We start from the raw sequence: 14,499 nt of genomic DNA, 5'->3' as shown, positions 1-14,499 counted from the left end.
AGATACCAACGGGGAAAACAACTCCAAGGCAAGGACGGCAGCGATTACAAGGAATACTTGCTTCCTCCCCCCTCGGCAGTGTTAGCAGCACCAGCCCAGCTGAGAATAGGTCATTTCGTTGCAATGCCCTGAGTTTGGGGGGTTTAGTCTTGCCCTGAGCTTGTTAAAGGGAAACGGTCTCTTTTCATGGGGCCAGGTGTGAGTTATTGCACTTAATGAGGCAGGTGGGAGAAATTCAGGGCATGTTACACTTGCTCTCTGAAAAGCACCAGCTAGATGTAAAGCTTTATCTTTACCAGGTCTAAGTTGCAGCCCTGACTCCTCTTTTATCTTCAGCCCTGCAGAGGGGAGAGGGGTCAGCAGAAGGAAGGGGAGCTCGCGAGCAGGCGGTGTTCGTAGGCTCTTGCACAGCGCGAGAGTCAGCCCTGCCATCCCTAGTGCTGCCCCAAGATCAAGCAAGCCCCCACGGGCAACCCGACCAAAAGCAGGTTAAAGGTGTCCAGCTCAAAGGCAGATCCGGGCTGTTTGAGAGGGGTAAAAATCACAGCAGTGAGGGACCGTGCTGGCCCCGATGCAGCTCCATCCCCCAGCACACCAATGCCTTTCTGTGCGTCTTAAATCGACTGGGAATTCAGCTCTGCTTCAGATTTAAAGTGGAGTATTCGGGCTGGATTCTGCTCAGATAACCAGGCACCAGAAGAGCATTTCTGGGAGAAACATCCCGTACGGGCTTCCTAGAGAGCCACCTCCGACCCGTTCCCAAAACCTCCCCCACTGCCCACCTGTGTCAGGTCCGGGCCTTACCTCTGGCACCCAGCCCAGGGGCTGCGACGGGCTGGGGCTAGCGGGGGGGTGTTTGCCCACGATGTGGGCCCTGCATACCACATGCACCCACGTACCCCGTGCCCCGCAGGACAGAGTGGGCGGGACCGCCCCGCTCCCACGGCCCTGGACAAGCTGCACCTGCCCCAGCCCCGGGGGGGCGCAGGTGGTGCGGAGCCGCCCCCCGCTTAAAGGCGGCAGCGGCGGGCAGCGAGGCAGCCCCTGCGCGGGCGGCTGCGCCCATGGACGGTGCATCGCCGCTGGAGCGGTACCTGGAGGGCTGCGCCGGGCAGGTAGGGATGGGGAAGGAAAGGAAAAAAAAAAAGGGGGGGGGAAAGAAGGGGAAAAAAACGTAGCTTGCGTTGGCCGGGAATCGAACCCGGGTCAACTGCTTGGAAGGCAGCTATGCTCACCACTATACCACCAACGCCGCGCTGTGCAGCGATTCCCGCCCGCGTCCCAAGTGCAGCGCGCCGGGCCCCGCTCYGCGGCTGCGGGAACGGGCGCCCCAGGGCCCCGCGCAGGGCATCGCCGCGCCGCGAAGCGTGAATTCCCGCTGCGGAACGCTGCTTGCCCCGGCTGACCTGTGTGCCAGGGTGCCCTGGCACCGAGGGGGCAGTTCTTTCTAAAAATCTCCTTTTTCTCTGTTCAAAATGGCCCATCTAGTCTCAGGCGGCTCCCTAGGGGAGGGGCTGCAGCCGAGCCTTGTGCCCACGCTGCAGCCCAGCACTTTCCTTGCGTGCCCTTCTGCTTTTCACTGATGAGGTGCATCCTGTTTTAAGCTATTTTTCAGCTCGGGGAAAGGGTTTAGCCAGTCTCTTTAAATCCACAAACCTCCTAGTAGCAGGGGGTAAAGCCCTCTGAATACAACCCTGTAAGGTGTCTAATGCAGTCAGTTATAACCCAGCTTTTGCAAAAGCTACTGAAGTTTGCATTTCAGGCTTGTTGGGTTACTACTTGCAGCAAATGTGTGGGGTGTCAGTTTGGAGAGGGGGGAGGGGGAAAAAAAAAAGAGAGAGAAACTCAGTCTGTTGCTTAAAACAGCTGGCTTTGATTTATGTCTACCTGGGTTGCCTGGACTCCTGCAATGRGAGTGAAAATGGCTGTTTCCCCCAAACTGCCCCAACTTAGTGATCTCAGACAGGTGCTATGTCTGACACCTCCTTTAGGGAGCCGCTGGGAGGTCTCCAAAGCTGTGCAGCTGATAGGGCCGTCAGTAAAAGTTAATTAACCTAGAGTCTGTAGTAATAACCCTTGGCAGGCAGCCCAATATAAACATGGTCTTGTGCCCCCCTTTTCACAGCCTCTGAGCATCTGCCTAACAAGAAGCCATCTTCCACAGTGCTTAACCCTGGAAGGCTTTTTTCTAAAGCCATTCTCTGGAAACCTGATGCAAAAGGAAGACTTGCTTTCTCTCTCTCTCTCTCTCCTTTATGTAGTTTACTTTCTGCTTCTTTTTTGTTTTGCTTTTGTTTTTCAGCTGTTTAATGCTTGTGGCTTCATATGCTGCTGTTTTCTCCATCAGCTTCTTCAAGTTATGTCACAAACTGTTTGCTTTACATCCTGTTTCTTGACTCTTATATTCTCTGATGCCCCTGAGTATGATGTGTGAATAGTCCTGCAGCCTCAGTGATGAGGTTGGTTTGGTTTTTTGTTTTTGTTATTGTGCTGTCCTCTGTGTGTCACTTGGTTTGTGGAAAACTTTCCTAGTCAGCTCCTCTACAGCTAAATCTTTGTGTATTGGAGGACTTGCAGAGACTGTGCTTTCCTTCCCCTGTTGCTAACACCGAAAATATTTAAATAAAAACATTGTTTAAAAACATTTTTAAACAAGATGTATTTTAGCTATTCCATAGCATATTGTCTCTTTGTAAGTATCTGTTTATTCCTTTAAAATACACTTGTATCTGACTTACTGATCTGGAGTGCTCTTGGGCCCTGTTTTCCAGAGAGCAAAGGGGTTAAGGAGTGTCTAGATTTAKTCAGGATCAGTCCACCCCAAATGATCTGATATGGGGCTCTGTACCTAGAAGAAGCAGTTTTGAATCTAGGTATTCATGAAGCTTTTTGTAATGAGACCTGGCTGCATCTGTATTCAAGCTAGTAAAGGCTCTCTGAGCAGGTTTTGTCACTTAAGAATTTTCCAAGTGTCTGCAGAAAAATATGCTGCCCAGCAGCTAGGAGCAGAGCTCTCCCTGTGTGCAGAGCATACACGACTGCACTGCGAAGTAAGCTGACGAGCACAGAACGCACAGCAATACCCGCTGCGGGCTGCGACGCGCTGATCCAGAAACTCTGCTCCCTCCGGAGATCGGGCAGGCACTGCTGGCTCAAGGGCCTCTGTCTTGTGCTCCATTCCCAGCTCCAACACACGCTTGGATTTCCGAGTCCTTTTGGCTTTCAAGCCTAAAAATACCTAAATGAACACAAGACTGCTTGTATGGGTCATCTAGTCCAGGTGGTTGCCCACTGTGGGTAGCTGCTGAGATGACCTTCCCAGAAGAAGCTTTCCACTAATGAGAGGACTGTACCCAGATGAATAAGGGAATATATCCTTTCTTAAGCACTTGCCTCCTCAGTATTCCAGTGCCTTTTAAATGTTTAAAAAAAAATTAAACAGCTGTTATCGATAGAGGAGGACATCAGCATGCAAGAATTTGCTTGCAGATGTGTTGCATGCCTTAATCGCTTGATCTGGGAAAGGACACTGGCTTTGCAAGTGGTGTCTTGCTTAAATTAGTCTGGTACTGCCAGCAGCTGAATGCCTAAGTTGCTCGTGATTCTGTGAACTGCTGCCCTCTGTTGCACAAATCTAACACAACACTGATGCTGTCCCCCTGTGAGCAGGGAGAGGAAATCATAAAATACCGAATGAGGGTTAGAGCCAGCCAGAAAATGCCGGCTGTCTTCCACAGAAAAAGTCATGAGCAATTATGTTGCTTATAACTGAGGCACAGCAAAGGCTGTGAAGGGCAAAATGCCAACATTGTTCCTCCAATCACCGACGAAGGTCTACAATATTTCTCAATTTGTGGTGTGGTGTGGTCCAGACTGCCTGTAAAATGCAGTGGGAGCATGCACATCTTTGCTATAGAAAGGCCACCGTTTCTTGCATCTTTTCATATCTTCCATCTTTGACTCTTCAGTAGAGTTGGAGCTGGTGGGTTTGGGCCATCACCTGCAACTTGTGGGCTGCTGTTCTGTTTGCTAGTTTGACCCTTGAGCCATAAAAATAAAAATGTGCTGGGGACAAATCATCTTGATTTTTTTATATGCCAAGACAGTCAGGCAACACCTCTGAAAGCTTAAAAGTATTCTTTGCTATAATGTGTATGTGCAGGGAGGAGAAATATTGAAACTTCCTCACTGAACAGAAGATGCATCTTAATTCAGGCTCTCAGTTGAAGTAATTGTTCTAATACAAAAACCTTAATGACACTTTTTTTCTTAATTCAAGGATGACCTCTCAACTAGTCCTCAGCTGTTTACTCCCATGAGCCCGTATGATGTAGACCTTCCAATTCCGACAACTCTAGATGCATTGTTCACTTCTCAGTTTAATCAGCCCAAAGAGCTTCCTCCAGACTTCTCTTCTGTGGATCTCAGCTTTCTTCCAGATATTAGCCAAGATGACAGAGAACAAAATCCATCTGAAGATGGTCATGAAATGCAAAAAGAGCTTGATGGGTCAGTATCAAGAAATGAGGACAGCGGTATCTTCATGGATGAAAGCAGTCTGTCATATCCAGATGCAACCCAGCCATCCTCCGACGCATCCGGTGTCTGTCCTCCTCTGACACCAATGACACCTATGACCCCTGTGACACCTGCATCAGAAAGCTCTGGCATAGTTCCTCAGTTACAGTAAGTAAATCCGTGTAACATAGGTAATAGTTTTGGGGACGGTACCATGTTTGCTGAAGCCTAATCTCCTTGAGGACTAGGTGTGTTTTGCTTGAAGTGCCCTGACTTTCTACTTATCAGAGAACGTAGGAAGTATGGGTTGGTCTTGAACAAGCCCACCCAAAACACTGTGTGAGGGTTTTCTATTGTTATTATTTTTATTTGAGAGGTGGAACAAATGAATAGACAATACAGGAAGGCAACTGGATACTATGCCAATGAATTTAATACAAAAATGGACATGGCATAGAACCATACACAGCTTAGAAAAATGAGGGAGAGTGGACTTGATAAACATGCTGTTTGAGCGAGTATCTGCAATGCTCTGGCTTCCTAAGGGAAATATATTCTTCTGGGAAACAGGAGATGAAGAATTTCCATGGGAGAACTGTTTGGTAGAAGTGATTTACTATATAGTATATATTGCTAGTTACTGCAACCGGCAGAACAAAAAGACCAAAAAGAAAACCCCACTTGAAAAGGAGGCCTTTTTCCAGCAAGGAGGATCTTGGAGTGACCCCAGAGGTCTAAAGATGTAAATCTGCTCTTCTCTGAGAGCAGAAAGGCAGCCTTAACTGAGCAAGGGAAAGGGCCTTGTTACAGGATCCTGTCTTGTCTACACTAGAGCAACTATGGAGTAGTTTATACTTGTAGAGAATAAGATACCCTTATCTACCTTAAGAGTGCTGCAGTAACTTTAAATTGCACTATTACTAAGAGTTTACAAAGCTCTAAAAGACTTTGCTGATGTATTTATTGGGAAGACACGCAGGCTTAGTATGCAGGGACTAATAATTTGGAACTTTGTTATATCTTCTGCTGTGAGAAACCTTAATTTTGATATTAAATTACTTAAGTTTTGCCAAAAGTAGCTTAGTGTTGGAGTGGGAAAGAGGCAGGCAGGAAATTAGTTGATGGCAATTAATTGGACTGTGACTTCACACTAAGCTAATAATGTTGGGTTTTGGCTGTGTAATGGTTTGCTTTTGCAATAAGAAAATTCCTCTCTCGTTCCTCAGGAACATAGTGTCGACTGTAAACTTGGCTTGTAAACTAGATCTGAAGAACATAGCTCTGCATGCCAGAAATGCGGAGTATAACCCAAAGGTAAATCTTAAGGACTTTAAGCTTTATCCCCACTTCCCTTTCTTAGGGCTGCTGAATTAAAAAATACAGATTTCCCATGAGCTTTTTCCCTTTTCTAATAGCGCTGTCTTGATCCATAGGGGAAAGTCACAAAAGTTTTGCAACTTGGAGGTGTTAAGTTTAAAAAAAAAAAAAAAAAAAAAAAATTATTATGGTCCCATGGAATTTTTTTTCCTTTGAATAAAGTGCACAGGGTGATCCTGCAGTGAGATGTTTCCAAGCATTTTAAGAAAGGAGGTGGCCTCTCCCACTTGTGGTCTGCTACCTCCAGCTGAAATGGCTCATCTGGGGGAAGAAAGACCTAACCCAAAACTCCTGGGTGAAGGAAAGGGAATTACGGGAGTCAGACTGGCTTTTGAGGAAGCTGTGGTACGATGTGATGCTTCTAGCAAGTGGCCTAGACTGTAGAAACTTCCTGAGAATGGATGGGGTGACYGTAAGTGATTCCAGGCTGTTAAACAAAATGTAAGGAAACGGGCAGTGGTCTTGTGCCTGTGTTCTTAAATCCGCATGTCTTTGAAGAAGACTCTTGTTTGAAGGTAGTAAATAAACACTTTTACAAAGCAAGTTCATGCTSTGTTGAACTTCTTGAAGGTGATAATTCCTGAAAGAATGAACTGAAATATGGTACCAGCTAAATCCCCCAGCTTCATTGTGAGGTATTACTTTGAATTTCTAGAGGTTTGCTGCTGTGATCATGAGAATCAGGGAACCACGAACAACAGCCCTTATTTTCAGTTCAGGAAAAATGGTCTGCACAGGAGCAAAAAGGTAGGTATACCCCCCGGGCCTGCGTCTTGCAGCTATAACAATATTCTGACGGAAAACCTTGATTAAATTATTTACCAAAGAGCTTGCCGTAATTGTGAGGAAAAGATGAAGCGCTGATCTTGAAAATGTTTAGCTTCATGGTGGGAGTTTAGCAATTACTGAACTGCATGCTTCTGCTCCCAATTATAGCTTGAGCTGAGCAGACATTAGCAGAAAAGCTGCTAAAATGCCTAGGAATTGTTAAGGGGTTATTTGCATTTCTCACTGACTTTAAAGTGAGTCAGGACATAACCTGTGTCTGTCAAGTCTCTCTTCAGTGTGCGTTCACTAGTCCAACAGATCTGCCTCCAGAGAAAATAGGAATTGGAGAAAAGCAAAGATTATTTCTGTACTTTGAAGCTCTTGTCCTCAAATTCAGCAGCTTCATTGACTTATGGCCCTAAATGTCAATGGGATAATACATTAACTTACGGTTTAAGAGACCTCTTCTCCTTAAGCTCATTCTTGTCAGTCTAAACTTCCACGCTGAAGGTTGGGCTTTACCTCAAAGCTACCATAGTTGTTTGCATGTTCCTGCTAGCACCTGGCTGCTTGGTGCAATATGGTTACTCCAGAACAAGCATGCGGCAGACAAAATTACCTAAATAGAGAAGTTGGGGCTTGTAGGAAGAGAGAGTACTTTCTTGGCAGATTGACTCCCATAATGGGCAGACCATACAAGACTAAGTATGAAAGTGTGAAAGAAGCAGAAATCTTCAGGCTAGGGTTTGGAACTTGGACCAGTTAGGCCAACTGAGAGTTGACTAAATTGGATAATTTGAAAGACAGAGGTGGTCTCCCTTGTGTGAGACGTGGAAGTTAGGAGGAAGGAAAGTAATTGCCTCTGGAGCACTGAGACTTTAACTTGAGTAGGGGTATGAAGAGAATTTTCATGTGCCATACCTTTGTCTTGGTGATGCTTAGTATCAAACAATCGATATACTTAGTCCCCAGCTTGTCTTTGAAGGTGCATTTTGGATCTTTCTTGATCTGGACAGAGTCTCATGGTGCTTTTAAAAAGAAACAGCCAAAAACTCCAGGTGTTTAACATGAACAGCAACCTCAAGGTCAAAGTCATCTCTATTTTCTGAAGAAACCCAACTTTTCCTATCCCAAGCTTGGGTGTTGATTTACAGCAAAAAGGTGTTAATACCATCCCATGCAAACTGAAGTTCAGGTTCAAAACCAGAAGAAACCAGTAATCAAAGCTTATTTCCCCCTCTGCTCTTCCTTCAGTGAAGAGCAATCACGGCTTGCAGCGAGGAAGTATGCACGTGTGGTGCAGAAGCTTGGGTTCCCTGCCAAGTTTCTGGACTTCAAGATACAGAATATGGTTGGGAGCTGTGACGTGAGGTTCCCCATCCGGTTGGAAGGGTTGGTTCTCACCCACCAGCAGTTCAGTAGGTAAGTGGCAGTGAGAGTTGCAACGCCATGCAGCTTGAGGCAGTGTCTTTGTAAACTGTAAACAGACTCAAATTTGAGGCTGTACAAACCTGGCAAAAGAGTAATTAATTGGATATTGAATACATAGTGTGTCTTCTGCTCACCAGAACTGGTTCAGCAAGCATGAAGTGGCTATGGGTGCCGTGTGTTGCAATAAGGATAATAAGGTTTCTCTCTTGCAGTAACTCCTGTTCCTAGCAAGGCATAGGCCAAAATGACCCTGTGATAAGTTGCCATGATGATGTGCAGCAATTCACGGTAAAGCTCTCAGCTCATGGAACAGTGACTGGCACAACGCAGCAGCAAAGGGCCCTTCTAAATTGTTCTCCTGGGTGTTTTCACTGCTTTCTCCTTGCAGGGACACTAGAAGCACCAGCTTTAGAATCCTTGTAACTGGGAGTGTATTACGTAACTGTTGAATCACTTCTGGGGTAAACTGGATGCACGTTAGATCTGGTTAAGATGAGACTGGAGACTTGCAAGAAGCTCATAGTTACTCTGCTCAATTGGTTAAAAAAGAGACTTTTTTTGGCCGCCTTTGATTGTGTATAGCTGTCTGCAGCAGCACTGAGGATTGTGTCAAACAAACATTCACAAAGAAATGTGTACCAGAGGTTTTTGTTAATCTGAGCAGTGTTAGTAATTAGAATTTTACTAGACTAGCTATGTGTAATGTCTACCCTTAGTGGGTGCTTTTTTTTTTTCATTGCAGACCATGTCAACAGGCAAATAACAAGTCTTGATTAAACAATTCAGGTTTAATTAAAGCAGCTCTTAAGCTACTTGGAGGAGGGGCAGAGGTCAGGTGCTCATTGTAAGTCTTTAGCTAAGCTGGCCTCTGACATAACTCCCATCAAACTAGATGTCTGTCTGCAAAGATCAAGTTTTTAAACTTCAGGGGTGAAGCCAGACTCCAGTTGCAAAATACAAAACAGAGTATGGTGTGTTTCTGGGATATCGCTTTGGTTCTTACTTGATTGTATGTTCATTACCCATTAATTTAAAGTAAACCTGTGTTTGGGTGATGGACATGCTGTGCCTTCTTCAGGATGGGTTTATTCAAAGCTAGTTACTGCCATTACCAAGGAAAGGATGAAGATTTCAATACCAGAGGGGGGAAAAAATCCCACGTGGGTGTTTTAGCACTACACGTAATATTTTGCATGTAATTTTAGGCTGCTTTGGCTGAAAGACTAAATATATATTAAAGATGCACTTGGCTGTCTTCCTGTCTTAGTTGCACAAAGCACTTCAGAATAAGGGCTCTTTGCAGTCTAAGAAGGGTTTGAGGGCTGTTTGAAGGTTACATTAATAGTTTCAGCACTATAGAAAAGCAGACTCGGAAGTCTTTTAAAAGTAAGCACGGAGAACTCCTACTAGCTTTGGCAGGGTTTGCCAGGTTTCCCTTCAAGATGCCTAAAACCCAGCCTACATTTCTATAGTAGCTAGCTTAAGATCTGTAATTACATTATTGTTAATGTAATTTAAGAGCACTTCATGCAGACAACACTGAAGCATGCTTATATTTTACTAATCTTTCTTGTTTGCTTTAAACAGCTATGAACCTGAACTCTTTCCTGGACTTATTTATAGGATGGTCAAACCTAGGATAGTGCTGCTCATCTTTGTGTCTGGAAAAGTTGTACTGACTGGTAAGTGGTCTCCCTCTGCACAGCTGTAACTAAGTGCTACCATATGTTCTAAGGAAGTGTTTAAGTTGAACGTTAGCTAAACTAATATCCTGCCATAGTAAAGCCACTTAGCAAGCTTATTTATGCCTACTGATGCCTTTATATACTTATTTGTGTTTTCTGCAGGTTATAATCAGCATTGTGGCACTAGAATCTCATATTGCTTTGTATAGTGTCTCAGATTTCCATGTCATTAAGCTGGAGTATCTTTATTTGACACATATGGCATTATGCTCTGCATAAATGTACCAAATCCCAGCAGGATACTGACATGCTAGTAACTATTCAGTTGCTTAAATACGGATACCATAATAACAGCAGTTTAAAATTGTTTGGACAGGAAGCAAACTTCTTAAAAACACTTCACTGACAACATTTACTAGAAATTATTAGAGGAAAGGGTGGAGATGTAGGAACCCATTCCAGACTGTTTGGCAAAGCACTCATAAGTGAAAGCCTTACTGAATAAGTGTGCTCAGCAGATATCTGTACTTCGGATCCCTTGTGAACAAGTTAAATTCCTGAGTGCATGTCCCTAAACATTCTTTTGTAAAACACAGGAAAACGCTTTTATTCGGATGTACTGAAAGGTAAATAGTACTGCTTCTTCCCAGAAGAACTGAATGCTGCATGTATATTGACACCAGAGCTTTGTGGTATGTGAAAGACAAATGAGAAAGGGCCTGCCTGAGCCAGAGATTCTCACAGTCATAAATCATGAATGAGCTCAACTAATTGAACTATGGGGCACTCAGGACAAAGCTTAAATGCCGCCTCCTCAATTTCCCCCCACCTTTTTAGGTCCAGTGAAATCATATTGGTCAGCTCCACTCGGCTGATATTTGCAGAATACATTTTGGGTATGCTAATTGCAACACCCTCTGGAATGTGTAGCAGGCCCAGAAGGACTAAGGGAAGGGAAGGACTAAGTCCTTCTCTCTGAACGCTGGGCCCAACTGTAATGAAAAAACTGAATTTGTTGAGCTGCGATTTTTTTTTTTCCCCTCCTGATTAAGAAAGGTTCTTGTGGTAACTCAAATGAATTAGTCATGACCAAGTATGTTCTGGCATATCCTTGTGGAAAGGAGAAGGCTTAGAAGTTCATCCTGAGTGCTACTTAGTCCAGCTATTTAGCTCATTTAAATGCAGTTTGCTTGTAGCTAATGTTTTTTACACTAGTATGGTAAAGTACTGTCACTGGCCAGGAATGTTCTTGTCTACTGCAGTACAGTTAATGCACAATGCTTTGTATTAAAGATTTGCTTGTGGTAACATGGATAAGGCTGGCTTAGAAATTGCAGATGACTTAACAAAGCTTTAAAACAAACAAACAAAACCCCACAGTTCCTCAGAACTCCTCCCCTCCAGTTCTGAAATCAGCTGTGGATCAACTTCCAGTATTGGAAAAAATGCCCTTCATTTCTTATCTCCAGCTTTTCACTTATCAATAGGCAAAGCTGTTATTGTTGAACAGATAATGCTGTGGTTCTTCTGAGCTGCCTCTTTTTATTTTTTATTTTTTTTGCCAACGTTTTGCACCTGCCAGGAGTAGCCAACTGCTGTTTTTGTGCTACAGACTAAACAAATCTAGTCTCATCTTAAAGGAAAGCAAAATAGAAATTCTGTTCTTTGTGAGGTGGCAGAAGTATCACAATACAAATTCTGCTTTTAAAAAAGAATCTCTGACAATGCTTCTTAAAGTGACTTTTAAACTCCTGTATTTTGTAATCTCATCGTTAGTTTTGAGTTGCATTCAGTTATTCTCAACACTTAATTCTTCATCTCTTTTTCCTACATGTCTTTACAGGAGCAAAAGAGCGTTCTGAAATCTATGAGGCATTTGAGAACATCTATCCCATTCTAAAAGGTTTCAAGAAAGCATCATAACATGGCCCACAAAGCAACTAAGAATAATACATGGGTTTGTATTGCTGTGCATGGTATTCCTGTACCCAGCTGTAAACCTGTGGATTATTAAGCAAATTATGCTATTCTGAACACCAAAAATGCTGATGTCTTTCTATAGTTTGTGAAAGGGTTTTTTGCTTGGAGACTTGCTGTCTGTAATCCACTTGAATTCAAACAACTTGTATCAAGCTGAAAATTTAGCCAAATTAATGCACTTTTAATAGAAATGCATGTTAAGGTTGCACTTAAGTATTTTGTAATAGAAGCATATGTTTCCTTCTTGTTGGACAGGCGAATCAACACTGCTCTCAGAACTAGCTTTGCCGATATCCTCCGAGCAGTTCTAGTTCCTACAATGCTGTATTTTCATGTTTAAACTCAAACTGTATTTTTGTCTACAATATAGCTTAAAAAAAATCCAACATGACTTGATTTCAATGTTTTGGAGACGGTGATTGTAGAGGACGTCTACCAAGTCCCTCCTCTGACCCCACTGGTTGGATAAACTGTTGCGTAATGGTTTTGGTACTCTTTACAGCCAAGACATTCAAGGTCACTGGTAGTGCTGGAACATACCCAGAAGGGGGGGGGGAAGTAAGCAAACTATCTGGAATGTCATGACACAAGGTTTTTTTGTTTGTTTGTTTGTTTTAAACAAAATGCTACCCACTTGTATTACTGAAGTTCTCAGATAATGGGAGCTGGATGTTGTTCAGCCCAAAGAAGCATGCGCATTAGGAAATGACTTTTCAATTCTCCTAAAGTCTATTTTAAAGTCTTAACGTTCAAGGTTTAATCATCTGGGTTACATAGCCAGAATCCAGACAATGGCACTATGTCCAGGCATTTGATAACTTCACAGCTAAAACACAGCGGGGTTCTTGTGCTTTCCCTTTTGCGTTTTACCTCCAAGTGAATTCAAGGCTTTTTTTTTTTGCAAAAGGTGTCATGCTCAGACTGGTGAAGTGACTATTAACGGTATAAAGACTATTTCTTGGCTGTGGTAGTACCTCCTATGAGTCTCTGGAAACAAGATTGCCCCCTGCCTCTCCTCCCCAAAACAGGGCTTTAGTGTCTCTGGGATTTGTCTTGTGTTTTCCCCTTGTTTCCTGCTGAAGCTGGATCTAACAGGGAATGAGCTCTTCCTGAGCCACTAGAGGTTGCTGTTAGATGACTTTAATGTAACCCAGGCTAAAACCTGCCTCTCTCCTTTTTGCAATACAAATATACAATATGGGCAATGGCTCAGTACAGAACAGGGTGTCATAGTCTTACTGGGCTTAGTTTTGCTGTTGTGAGTTTACTTCCAATCAGCAAGGATGCGAGTTCAACTTCTGTTTCTGCAGTATGTCTCAAGAGTGTTTTGTGTAACTTTCTACACTCTTCTGGGAAAAAAACTTGAAAAATTTCATGCGCTTCCTTGTGATAAGCAGGTCTTAACTATGTTATCAGTTGCTTTGTCATAGTCAAACTGTGGATTTCCACATTCAAATCTATTCTAAACAGAGGCTTACTTTTCTGTTTGTTTTTAATGCTGTAGACTTTCCACAGCTATGGGCTGAACTTTTATTTGCACTATAGCTGTAAAAGGTGATAAGCTCGAGTTACAAGGATCCCTGTAAGGGAAAAGCAATAACCTTTTTTTTTTTTTGGGGGGGGGGGGGTGTTTGGAAAAGGTTTATCTAAGATGAGCCTTCTTTCAGAAATAGAACTGTATTTTCATTAAGAGCTTGTCATGTAATTTTACCAGTAAAGTTAATGCTCTTTGAAAATGTGGATAATGCCTTAAAGATAAGAACTGGCCTCTGTATGTTTTCATTAAGCTACTGAAAAATGTTTGCTATGGTAACTCTTGCCTAAGAAAATGAATATCTTGGTTCTACCCATGTAGTGATGTTTAAGTGCTACAAAACATTAGTATAAACACAGTAGAAAGGGGAAACTATGGTATGGGGGGTTGTGGTTTTTTTTCTTTCTTTATTCCTTCTTTTGGTTTGTGTGGACTCTGTCTTTAATATCCTATTTTATTCYGACAGAGAACTGGCTCTGTTTTTGGATGCTGATTGATCATACCTGTTTAACCCCTGACTCCAATCTTGCGACTGGATGAGGAAACATACTGGCCTGTCACATCCAAGGATGTGTGTCAATAGTTGCACCTTTAAATGAATCTTGTGTTCTTAATGTTATTGTAAGTACTTGCCAAAGGGGGTTATTTTCACTGGTATACGTAGTCCATGTGGTAGTGGCTGGCTATGGTGCAAGTGGCCCCTTGGGCCTGTAATGATGATGACTGCAGATGGAGCCACAACACTGCACTGCTGCTGTTCAGTTGTGTGCTGCCCTGGAGAGAGATGATACAGTCGCTGTAGGTGTGTGACACAGGAGAAGCGCGGTGTACACCCAAACACCCATCAGCCGACGAAGCAAAACACAAAACCGATTAACGATGACCGCACACTGCACCAAGCAAGATGACAAACCTGCAGGCGGATGCTGCAGCCTGGGCTACGCTTCTTTCTTTGGCTTGTTTAAAACGTTATTTCCTCGTGAGGCTCAGCGATGCAGGGGCAAGCAAGGCTGGCGGGGGGCAGGTATAACAAAGTGTGCCCCGGGGGTGGCGGGGCAGAAACAGGTGTTGTTTAACGCAGGGAGCCGTTAGTGAGATGGGGACAAGCCCTGTCAGAAAGGGGGCAGAGCCCTGGGCTGCTCGTGGAGCTATAAATTAGAGCAAATAACAAAGGCTTTAAAAATAAGCGCTATTTGCGCTGCTTTT

At 43.7% G+C, this 14,499-nt stretch overlaps 1 protein-coding gene and 1 non-coding gene across 2 annotated transcripts; one reads left to right on the top strand and one right to left on the bottom strand.

The window, feature by feature from the left end:
- Nucleotides 1-1,064: 1,064 nt before the first annotated feature.
- On the top strand, nt 1,065-11,919 carry TBPL2 (TATA-box binding protein like 2). The gene is made up of 7 exons (XM_026056167.1): nt 1,065-1,115; nt 4,280-4,686; nt 5,745-5,832; nt 6,551-6,642; nt 7,918-8,085; nt 9,682-9,776; nt 11,623-11,919. Exons 1-7 carry the CDS (start codon nt 1,065-1,067, stop codon nt 11,700-11,702), a joined length of 981 nt encoding a protein of 326 aa, XP_025911952.1. The 3' UTR covers nt 11,703-11,919.
- Nucleotides 1,181-1,252, bottom strand: TRNAG-UCC. Its single transcript has one exon. It is a non-coding gene; the product is annotated as a tRNA-Gly (tRNA).
- Nucleotides 11,920-14,499: the final 2,580 nt, after the last annotated feature.

This window comes from Apteryx rowi, unplaced genomic scaffold (assembly GCF_003343035.1).
Source record: "Apteryx rowi isolate R43461 unplaced genomic scaffold, aptRow1 scaffold_13, whole genome shotgun sequence".
NCBI lineage: Eukaryota > Metazoa > Chordata > Aves > Apterygiformes > Apterygidae > Apteryx > Apteryx rowi.
Note: the sequence above shows the minus strand (reverse complement) of the source record. Positions and strands in the feature narration are given on the sequence as shown.